This window comes from Gouania willdenowi, chromosome 21 (assembly GCF_900634775.1).
Source record: "Gouania willdenowi chromosome 21, fGouWil2.1, whole genome shotgun sequence".
NCBI lineage: Eukaryota > Metazoa > Chordata > Actinopteri > Blenniiformes > Gobiesocidae > Gouania > Gouania willdenowi.
In genome coordinates, this window is record NC_041064.1 from 32,161,532 (window position 1) to 32,173,301 (window position 11,770).

At 37.7% G+C, this 11,770-nt stretch overlaps 1 protein-coding gene across 1 annotated transcript; it reads left to right on the forward strand.

The window, feature by feature from the left end:
* Nucleotides 1–1,470: 1,470 nt before the first annotated feature.
* crygs2 (crystallin, gamma S2) lies at nucleotides 1,471–11,770 on the forward strand. Its single transcript, XM_028436062.1, has 3 exons — nucleotides 1,471–1,570; nucleotides 1,653–1,895; nucleotides 11,465–11,770. Exons 1-3 carry the CDS (start codon nucleotides 1,562–1,564, stop codon nucleotides 11,735–11,737), a joined length of 525 nt encoding a protein of 174 aa, XP_028291863.1. The 5' UTR covers nucleotides 1,471–1,561; the 3' UTR covers nucleotides 11,738–11,770.

Here is an 11,770-nt window from a genome sequence, read left to right on the forward strand (position 1 = left end):
TGGTAAAATGATTCCTCAGGAGAACTGACAGGTAGTGGAAAAAGTTGATTTGACACATATTTTAATAATTGTTAACTACGTTTGTGTACGTCATGGAACTGTAACAGGGTTACACGGGTTTGCGTTTAATTAAATTGTAAATGACAGTTTTTATAGAATTTCCATGACAATTACAATTAGTCAATTATCTGAAATCAATTACGATTACAAAAGCAACATGCATTTACAATTATAATTACATCGTAATTGTAATTAATTATCAATTACGCAATTACAATTATAGTTGATCCCAACCCTGGCGCTGGCTTGCTATGTACTAAGCTAATCGAAATATGTGGGACATTTGTATGAAGTTCCTTCACAGTCATAGAGGAAGACTGCACATTTACCGTCTGCATTGCGTAAAACGTCAACATTCTTTATTATATTCTGCCCCTGAAAAGACACGATGAAAATGAAATAAAAACAAAAGTCACAAAAACAAACTTCCTTATTCGTCAGTTGAAAAGACGCCTTCAAAACGATTGTATATGAAATATGAATATGAAACAGCCGCTGCTCAGACTGTTAGAAAAAGTCCTGAAAGATGTGGAGATGCTTTTAATTTGTCACAGTTCTCGTCTTTCCAGTCAAACAGAAACTGATGTGTTCTTTGTACTGTACGTCGTTAAAGGAGAGGGAAACACATTATTGAGGAGACACTGCTGAGTCATATGTTCAGGTTTCATTTATTCAGACTTTTTTCAGGAAATTTACTTTGATCTTCTGACATGTTTTGAGCTTTAACATTAACAGAGATGAGGAAACACTTTTACTCTCCCACACCTGGGACTCTCTCCTCCAGAGAGATGACAGGGGGCATGGCCAGCCTGAGAGAACTCTCTAGGACATATCAAAGAGATCAGTAGACGCCTTTGAGGAAGACTGGCAGTTGGCAGTCGAAACATGTAAACATGAAAAAAGTTGTCTGAATAAATCAAACTATAACATATTTAAAAAACGAAGACAAAATGAACTTACTGGAATTGTTAAGTGATGCTTGTTGTTTAGTATGCTCTCTGTGAACCTTTTAATGACCTTGTCTGATAAAGTATTGAAACTTTTTAGAAAATGTAGGTTTTAAATGATTAATTTTAGTTTTTTCTTTTTTAAGTTTTACAAAATAACTGCAATTGTAGAGTTTAGAATGAGTGTTGGGTAATGGGTCGAGTAGTTCTGGCAGTTGTATTTCAGTGTGTTATTAGTCCTGACTTGGCAGGTTCTGACCAGTTGGGGGCTCTGGACTGGGTGTGAGGGGGTCACTGGGCTTTTATTCTGTAATCCTTCTCTGGTTGTTCTGGAAACGCTGAATGGAGTCAAAATCACTGACTCAATTTTTGGATGTTATTTTCATGACAAAGCGATTGTTTGCCTGGGAGTGGATGGCTAGAGGTGGGTGGGGGGAGCGGGTGGTGGTGAAGGTATAAAAGGAATAAAAGGCGGCGCTGATGGAGAGCAGTAACATCACACCTCAGGGGAAACACCAGCATCGACAAGGTTGCCCCCCAAAAAAAACTCCAGGATGGGCCGGGTGAGTCCACTGGTTACCAGTACACCCCCCCCTCCTCCTCCTCCTCCTTCACTTTCACTTCTCTTCCATTTCTTCCTCAAAGATCATCTTATACGAGGACAAGAACTTCCAGGGACGGAGATACGAGTGCGACAGCGACTGCTCCGACTTCCACGCCTACCTGAGCCGCTGTAACTCCATCCGTGTGGAGGGCGGAGCCTGGGTGGTGTACGAGAGGCCCAACTACACTGGTTACCAGTACGTGCTGACCAGAGGGGAGTACCCTGAGTACCAACGCTGGACGGGCGTCAACGATCGCCTCAGCTCCTGCAGGATGATCCACTCTGTGAGTCTGAGAGCGCTGTCACATTTCATTCTTGTTTTATTATTGAGTGTCAGAATGTGGAGCTAACAAAACCAATTATACAAGATATATATAAATATATATATATATTTATTTTTAATCAGAAACGGATCAGTTTTAATTACGAAAAGGCAGTTTTAAATAAGGGTGTTAAGGGTTCTCACCAGTGCTGTTGAGCGTTTTGGCCCCCGACGCTGTGATTCTGATCCCCTACGCTGTGTTTCAACCAGCATATGAGGACTTTTATGTTGGTTTTTCCTTTTTAAATTGGTACAATCGTAAGAATTGTTGCATACCTGGACCTCCAGACATGGACTTCAGACTGGGGGGTAAAGGGTACTGAGTACCCAGGGGGGGGCCTCAGAAGTCTGTTTTATATAAATATGTATATGTACAAAAATGCATTTGAAACATTTTTTCAATTACTTACTCAAGGATTCTTCCTTCCGCTGCCATGGGTTTGAATCCCACTTTTGACATACAGTACATATTTTTTCAATTTAATACATTTAACGCGGCAAATTTTACCTTTAAAAATACATATATGAAAAAAAAATTCCCATTTTAGTTTATTTCCTGGGTTAGGGTTAGGGCTAAAATAAAAGGATTAGCGGGGTAGCTTAACTTAAACTGACGTAACTTTAAGTCACCCGGTGCACCTATCACGTGACCTAAACTGGCCAATGAGGGGCGCTGCGTACGGATAGACTGTCGGTCTATTGACACGTATTACGTACTAATAACCACTGCCTTAGAAAAATGTGGCCGTCAGAGGGTTGTAAATTTCCAGACCCCCTACAACACTTGTACCAGCTCGTGACCCCCCCACGCTGTGAAAAATTCCGGGTGAGAACCCTGGGTGTAAAAAAAATAAATAAATAAAAATTTGTTTCGGTAATATATTGCAATATTTCACCACGTGATGATTATCATATTGTTTAGTATCAGGATATATCGTTGTCCTGTCCTCAATGTATGTTCCATGTGTACTTTGACAGACAGCTAAACTATTTCTTAACTTCCAGACTCTGAAGACGTTGTTAGCTTGTGTAAATGTGAAACTAAAACTAAAATGTATGCTCCCTCTACATAAGCACATAAACGAAATCAATGAACTAAAGTGTCTATATTTATACATATGTGTACCCCTGTTGGCTGTTCATGTTAAACTAATGAACGATATGCATCTTAAACCAACATGACAAAAAACTTTACAAAAAAAATCTTTTTTTCTAAACTTAATCAACTGAGGATAAAGATGATGTGTAGCTGAATTGTACTTACCCACGATGCTATCAAAGGCTTAAGATGTTTACAGATGCTACAGGATTCTCTCACGTGAAGCTCATACCATGTGACACCACCATGTCGGCTCACTCTACTTCCTGGTTTAGTCACATGACATCACTACCAGTAGATTACCCAGGTATCTTAAAGTAACAGTGTAAAACAGCACCTTTATTTTTTAATTTATAACTTAAAGGGGACATATCATGCTAAATCCACTTTTTTAGCCCTTAAAAGCATTTTGTTGTATATTTAGAGTGTTTAGAAGTACAGTAAAGTTCAAATTAGTTTCTTCAGGTGCTCCTTTGATACCGTTATATTCTGTTTTGGTCATATTTTTCAATCTGTTTCGATTTTTCTATTCTCTATTACGTTTTATGAACTATTTATCACAGTATTTGCAGCGGAACTGCCAAATTAAGACATCGACTCCAGGCCCAACACTTCGAGCAATCCGCCATTTTTATTTCTCGCTGTGATTTTGTAGACCAAGCTCAAGGATGCCAAAGTTACGAGAGGAGAAGTCAAAATGTTCGGTTGTTGGATGTAGAAACCCACACGCTTCATTACACCGTCTCCCAGCATCAGAACCTTTTCGAAGTGCCTGGTTGAGTTTTATTTTTTTACGGAAATGTACCCACATCTGTGGGTAAGGTCATTTTTGTGTGCGCGAAGCACTTCAAGGATGACTGCTTCAACAACCTCTGCCAGTATAAAGAAGGATTTGCCGACAGACTTTGTCTGATTGAGGGGTCAATTCCTTCTATCTTTGGAGGCGACGAACAGATCACTTCGGTAAGCTGTAAATAACGCTAAAAAGTGTGATGATAAGACGTCCCTGTCATTGTTTTGTTAGTATTAGCAGTTGCACCGTCTTCATATGTTAGCGCTGTGTGCTCGTTTTAGATCCTTGATGATATGGCCTACGTGATTTAATTTAAGTCTAAAGTTTTCATTAGTCATTTCATTTTGCCGTTTTTGTCTTTGAAAAGACTATTAAAATGCATCTTGTGACGTTAGCTTGGTGCTAGCGTTAGCTCGGTGCTTGTGTTAGCTCACTTGTTAGGGTTCTGCAGGTTCATCATCTTCATTTTCATCTCGCTCCGCTTGGTCAGACTCTGGCTGGAACATGTAAAGCTGGATGGACAAGTCTTCTGTTGTTGACATTTTGTAAATAACCTCTGAATAAAAAGTTTATGCGCCGCTACATAGCCATATCTCTTCTATCAAACTACAAAAATGGCCGAGCAGGGTGGAGTTGAACCGATAGGGGGCGGGGCATGAAGTGTCTCATTTGCATTTAAAGAGGCCGAACCAAAACGAGTTGCTCTAAGAAGCACATCAGAAAAGAGGCCTGTGGAGCTATAATAATGAGGAATTCAGACCCAAGCATTGCAGTTCCACTTTATATAGGCCATAACTGTATGATTTATATGTAAAAAGGAAGGATTTAAAACCATGGTATGTCCCCTTTAAATAACTGTGTAATAGCACAATCGTATTGTGACATACAAATCGTGAATCGTAATCGTCAGATTCACAACAACATTGCACACCCCTAGTTTTAAACATTAATTTCCTCAAAGATTGTGCTGGTAAAAGTCCTAAACGGGGCACAAGCACAATTTTGTGCAAAAGTCCAATTCTGAGCGAAAAATTCGAGTTTCGATTTTTTTTTTTTTTTTTTTTTTTTTTTCAATGCACTTAAAAACAACAGCAGACATCAGATATATTGTCAAAAGCGCAAATTTATTGCTGTGTGTCCTCAAGAGATAAAATGCATAAAACAATCCCAAAATAAAAAGTAAACGACGCTGTCATTCAACAATTTCAAGTTTTAAGCCAGGTTTAAGCAAAAGTGCAACTTCACAGTAGCGATTAGGAAATCAGATAACTACATATTCTATAACTTTACAATTAAAAATAATAAACTCTTCCCTTAGCATCTCAGCATAGTGTGAATAAAAAATTAAACATGCCTGTGGCACACATATAGCCTACTCAAAGGGTAAACAAATGTAAACAAAGAGGGGGCTGGCTCACATCGGAACTCGAAAAAGTCCAAAAAACTGTGGTGGGGAAAAAATAAAAATAATAATTTGCAAAACAAAAATTGTTTTCATCTACAAATTTGATTAAGCGATTAAATCTATTTTTTTGCCCAGCCCTCGGACAGCCTATAATAAATTGTGCTCAAGCAGATTCACATCCTTTGATCTGTTTTATTAAACTCTTTTTATAAGATGAGATCAACTTTATCATTTGTCCTGAACCAGTGAGAGGAATCATTCTTAACAATTAAGACACCACAATCATACACGTAAATGAAGGTTAATTAAAAAACAATACAGATAATAATCAGATTTGGTTCTGGGCAGTTATTGCAGAATTTGACAGGTTTCTGTCTCACTTCTATTCAGGCTGTCTGGGTTTCACTGGTTTTTTTTTTAACTGATTTGTCAGAATGTTGCTTTGATTAACTGTTTTTTTATTGTTTTATATTCATGCCACGATCCTGAGCCTTTTACAGCCTGTTTTCATGTGATTATTTCACTTTTAATACCACGGTGGGTCAGAGTGTTGTTCGCTCGCTGAACGAGGTCGTGTGCGTTGATGCCGCAGGGCTTTGTCGATGAAGGCCGATGACGATCGACCACCACCTCAGAGCTGATGGAATGAGCGACTGCAGCTTTAACACAACTAAATAGGTCACATTTCAAATAAAGCTTTTATGGAGCAAATAAGAGAGGATTCAGTTTAATGTGAATAATATCTCATAGTGACAGTGGGGAAACATTAGCTTTAAAATGAAAATTTTAACGTTGTTTACCAAATTAACAAACAATAGATTTTTAGGCATTTGTTCTGTGCAGACACAACTTTGGTGTGAGAATGAAAATCACAAACTTATTTTCACTTTTAACAGATTTAAATTTAAATATGATCAGGGTTTTATGCTCATGCAAAGATTTCCTGCGAGCGTTTAAAACCCATTAGAAATAAAAATGTCAGTTTTCTGTGAGGGAATTAGGTTTTACGTCTTTTTAAACGAAGACAAGTCTGTGTTGGTCGGTAACTCTTAAAACTATTTTAAAAATCAGGATTTATGTCATAGATTTTCTCCACTTTTTTCTTCTCTCCACATAAAAACCTTAGCATGTAAAAGTAACACATGACAAGCACATTAAAGTAGTTAATGCTGGTGTAAATGAGCTCTATATGAACACGTGAAGGTACTGCATGCTTAATATAATACTACATGTTGTTGATAAAGGGTGTAAGGATACAGTCAACCAACGATTCCATTCGAATCATATTTTTTTTAAAAATTAAAAATCAAATACAAAGATTGGGATGTAATGATGCAGTTAATTCCTTTCAATTTGTATACATAGAGATCATATTTGGCAGGAAAAACAAATGAGTCAAAAAACAGATTCTTGTTCTTTAACTTAAACTAGTACAGTGCCCGTCGGAAGTACAATATGTATTCATATAGTGGGAGGAGCTTAAGTAGAGTTGTCAATTATGGCCAAATGAGTATGTGTTTGAAGGTTGGATGTACAAAGAGGTGTACATACTCTGTAGTGTTATAAAGGGGTTTATTTGCGGGTGCAAAGTAAAATAGCGTGTGTGATTTTCCTGGTTTAATTCTATGGCACATGTGCATGATGAATTGATAAATAAAGTTCGCACCAATGTTTGCTGGACTTAAGCAAATGGATAATAATTGTCCCGGAGTGTTCCCTGTCCTTAGACCTTCCTTTGACAAGGAAAAACAAAAAAAAACACTGGAAAAATACACACAAACATGTCATTTACATCCAAGGTGTGCATTAGGTTATAAGTTTATACTTCTTCCCACTCCTTTTCTGACATGTTCATTTCATTTATATAGAAAGTAAATTACATTTATATAGAAAGTATTTCAGCTTGTTTGTATGATCTCATTCATTGTTTGTCTATATTAACATGCTTTCTTCTTTTTTCTTTAAATTTTTACATGTTCAAAATAAAAACTAAACTAGCACAGCCGCTGCCATTGGCCACCAATAACTTCCGTGGACTATTTGAGTCTCCGTTGTCGCAACTCTCTCTCTAAACGGCTCTGTGTGCATGCGGCTATGATGCCCCTCCCCCCTCTCATGTCCTGTCTGTAAATCAATGCAGTTATTGACAACAAGTTATCTAAAATCCCAGTTATGTCACTCGGAATCAATGGATTCGAATTGGCCGCCAATAACTTCCGGAAACTCTTTGAGTCTTTCTAAACGGCTTTGTGTGCGTGCAGCCGCGTTTACCACGTTGATTTCAAAATAAAGTACGTTTTAAAACATAATCACCAAATAAGTGCAAAATAATGGACGCACACATTCGGTGTGTGTGCAAGCTTTTAAAAAATATTCAGGTTGAACAGACACCGCGTCAGGGAGATACGCGCCACACACACACACACTAGGGATGGGCGATATTGACCCAAAAAAAATTGTATCCCGATAATTTCTAGTATTTATCACGATAACGATAAAAATCACGATAAATAAAAACTATAAATAAATTTTAAAAATCACAACTTAGTGTAAACAGGTTCTTTACAAACACAAATACATATGAATACATCAACACTAGACACATTTAAAAAGGCTACAATATCTGCTGACTAAAACAGCTCATGAGCTGATATTTTATTAAATATATTTGTGCATGTGGATCACTATTAGTGTTATTGTATGTAATTCATTTATTTCCTCACTTAAAATAAAATTATTTTTTTTAAAAAGCACATTAAAAGCACAAATAACTTTAATAGTGTTTTTACTGCTGATTAAATATAATAAAAAAAATATTGGGTTTTACAAATTGGGATGAATGAATAGTGACATTAGTTATTATGTTATGTTAATATTTATTTCACACAACGTGTAACATCTTTAGCTTTTATTCTTCCATACAAGTGTTAAATCTGATCATAAACAAATCAGTGCCTCTATGTAGCTTTATGACAGTAAGAAATGTTGTTTTTATTTGGTCTATTATTCCTTATATGGAGTGGTTAGCGTTAGCACTTAGCTCAGTCTGTGTGTCGGTGTGTTAGCTTAGCATAGTTAGCTTTAGTTGAGTTTCCAGTTCATAATCGTTGCTACAGGTTCATCTCTGTCTGCGTGTTTGTGGAACTTTGGGTAAATCTGAACTTGAATTGGTTCACTTTGTTGGATGTTTATCTGGTTTTAACCAAGTAGCGGTTCATGATGTATCGCAGCACGGCAGCTTTAGGTAGCCGGGACGAACACACACACAGACGACGGTGTGTGCGGTGGCGGTGGCGGTGCACACCGTGCAGAGCTTCCGAAAACAACGTTCCGCTCCAGAGAATAATAAGTTGTTGACAACAAACGGGGCAGTTTTGGCCTGTGGAACACGTATTTTTGGGGCATTCTTGGCTAAATTGAGGGACAAATGGCCCGTGGCCCTCGCTAATTTCCGACATGGGAATATCGCACATTCCTAACACACACACACACACACACACGCAGACAGACAGACAGACAGACGTTCCTTGCTTTTATAGAGAAATTGTCAATAATTTTTTTTTAACTTTAAGTGTGCTACCTGGATCCAATCCAGATGAACCAACCTGACATAACTGAGTCTAATTTCATAAAGATCGGTCAATTACCAACCTTTCAAAATTTTCAGCAGATTCGAGATAAATATATATATTTTTTTATTTTTTTCAAACATTCAGATCTAATAGAATCTTCCACGGCCCAAGGTCAATCTCTGGTTATGGTTTTGTCAAAATATGTACTTTTGATGTAATCCTGATCACGGACAAACAGAATCAGAAATACTTATTGATCCCAGGGTAAGAAGTATAATGGATGAAAAGAAAAGAAAGAAAAAGAAGAAACATTAAACAAAGAAAAGGTACGTAATTAAGTAAGACTGTTAATAAAATAAGGATTAAATACAAGTGCACACATTCTAGTAAAATATAATACAAGTATAGTAGTAACTAACAAAGCAAAACTAAGTGGGGAGAAAATCTGTGGATTTAACTGCAGTCATTTTGTCGTCGCAAAATCCTTAATAAGGAGCAGTGGGAATAAAACGGTTCTTCTTCAGCTGAGGTGGTGTAACAATTAAAGTATCACTAAACCCCCAGGTTTTTGTTGACCTGCCACTAGGGGGAAATTTAAAAAAATGCTTTGATTATGGGCGTGGCTCCTGGAGAAGTTAAAACACGCCCAGTCACAGCAGCCCCGCCCCCACAGCGCCTCACAGTTCCACATGGAGCTGTCAATCAATGCTCACCAGTCCCTCCTTCCATTTTTCATTGGAGGGGCGGGGCCAACAGTGACGGTTAGTGACATCACTGATCTAATCTCAGCCAATAGAAAAATGAAATTGCAATATCCTGTGTTCAACCATAGAGGGCAGTCTCTGACATTTTACAAATAAAAATGCAAAATTTAAATATTTAGACTAAAATGTGAAGAAATAGTTTTGGTGATATATCGCAATATTTCACCGCGTTATCATATCGATCATTTTTTTAATCATGTTTCTAACGTAAAAAACATTTAATTGCGCTAACATATTCATAGCACGTAAACGCCCGGTCACTTGGTGTCGTTGAACCACATCAGGGGCCTCATTTATCAACACTGTGTTCGTACAAAAGAAAGCGTACGTCACATACAGTATAAGCAAAGTTTGGGATTTATAAACAAAAAACCTGGCGAGATAATGTGCTCTGACCCTGCCGTACGCACAAAATCATGAGAAACGGGAAACTCTGACGCCAACAGGAGGAGGATGAATTTAACGACAGCTCTGTGAAATTAATAGAAATTGCACAAAATAATCAAACACGATGAACATTTCACAACACGGAGGGGATCCCCAATCCCCACTGATCCTCCAGCTTTTTGTGAGGTTGAGCTCCGCCCCTTTCCACCACCTGTTGAACAGACGTTTTTCCTATGGAGAGTGATCCACATTTTCTCCTCTGCTTTTATGTATGATCGTTTATTTTTCACCTGTCACAGTCTGATGAGGCAACTCGATCTGCCTTTCCATCATTTCTAATGTTCCCTGTCACCAAATTACACTTTTCTGCGCGTGTCCACCTCAACAATTAATACCTCCACCTCACATTGAGTGGAATTTGTTTTATTTGCTCGTTTTCCCCCTCGGTTCACCGTGAAATTTGTATTAGTAAATATTCATTTAGGGCGTTCACCTGACTTTTTATGGGCACCAAATGGGTGGAGAAAGGTGTTTCTTCTCGTGCGCCAACCTTTGAGTTGGTTGTGATTTATAAACTGAAACAGGCATGGGACGTACAGTACGTGCGCCCTCGTTTATAAATCGTAAATAAAAGATTCTGGTTTTTAGCGTACGCTAGCTGCAGTGTGTTTACCGAGGCATACTTTTATAAATGAGGCCCCAGACCTTATTAAACTACTTCACTCCTCAATTTATTTTAGCTGGAAGTTGATTGTACTTTATTTTCATATAAAATACTGGATACTTTGATAGATGTATGTGGTTACTTTTTTATTTAGAACTTTTTCTGATCAACTTTTTATTCATGTGTGGTTAGTGATTACAGTCTAATTTATAATTTACAGTTATATTATGAACACATTTTTCCCCCCCTTCATTCCCCTTGCGATGGACATATTAATACATCTACACAAAGGAGTTTAATACACATAGAAATCAATCCCTGAAACAAAAAAAATTAAATAAATTTAAAAAATCTATTAATTTATTTAAATAAGAACCTTGTCCAGATTACCCCAATGTATTGAACTATGCAATAATATGTTGCACAGTACAAAGCAGGTGCTGATTTCCTCCGTTAAAGACATCCACATACTGCAAATAGCAACATATACATAACTATGTACAGTGCAAAGTAATTAAATGGTTATGTAATTAACTTTCTTCATTTTTCTTATAGTTTAAGGGCAAAGGATATCAGGTGTTACACTATGATGTAAATTACAGTCTAATCAAGTACCATTTTAGTTTCAGTCTTTGTTTGATAAACATACCACTTGTTTTTTATATTTGTATTTGAATTACATTTAATTACCATTTACTTTTTCTGGCAAGTTTAAGAAAAATAAAGTAAAATGGATTCCATACCATTTTGTACTTGTAAAGATGAAATTTGTATTAATTAATATTGGGACATGTGGTGACATGATTGCTGGATTGTATGGTATGGTCAGACCTGTGTTCCCCCACAGAGCGCTGGGACGCAGTACAAGCTGCAGCTTTATGAAAAGGCGGACTTCAGCGGTCAGTCCCTGGAGGTGATGGAGGACTGTCCGTCTCTGCCTCAGAAGTTTGGCTGGAAGGAGGTGAACTCCTGTAAGGTCTCTGAGGGGAAGTGGATCCTCTACGAGAACCCAAACTACCGCGGCCGACAGTATTTCCTGGAGAAGGGCGAGTACCGCACGGCAGGCGACTGGGGGGCCGTCGGCTCCACCGTTCAGTCCTTCAGACGCTTCAAAGAGTGACGATGTCCATAATAAAGAATAATAATAAAGCTG

What these genes read in the sequence shown, in the direction of transcription:
- crygs2 (XM_028436062.1), top strand. An exon ending in CCTGCAGGATGATCCACTCT is followed by an intron (nt 1,896 to 11,464) that starts GTGAGTCTGAGA and finishes GTTCCCCCACAG; the next exon opens with AGCGCTGGGACGCAGTACAA.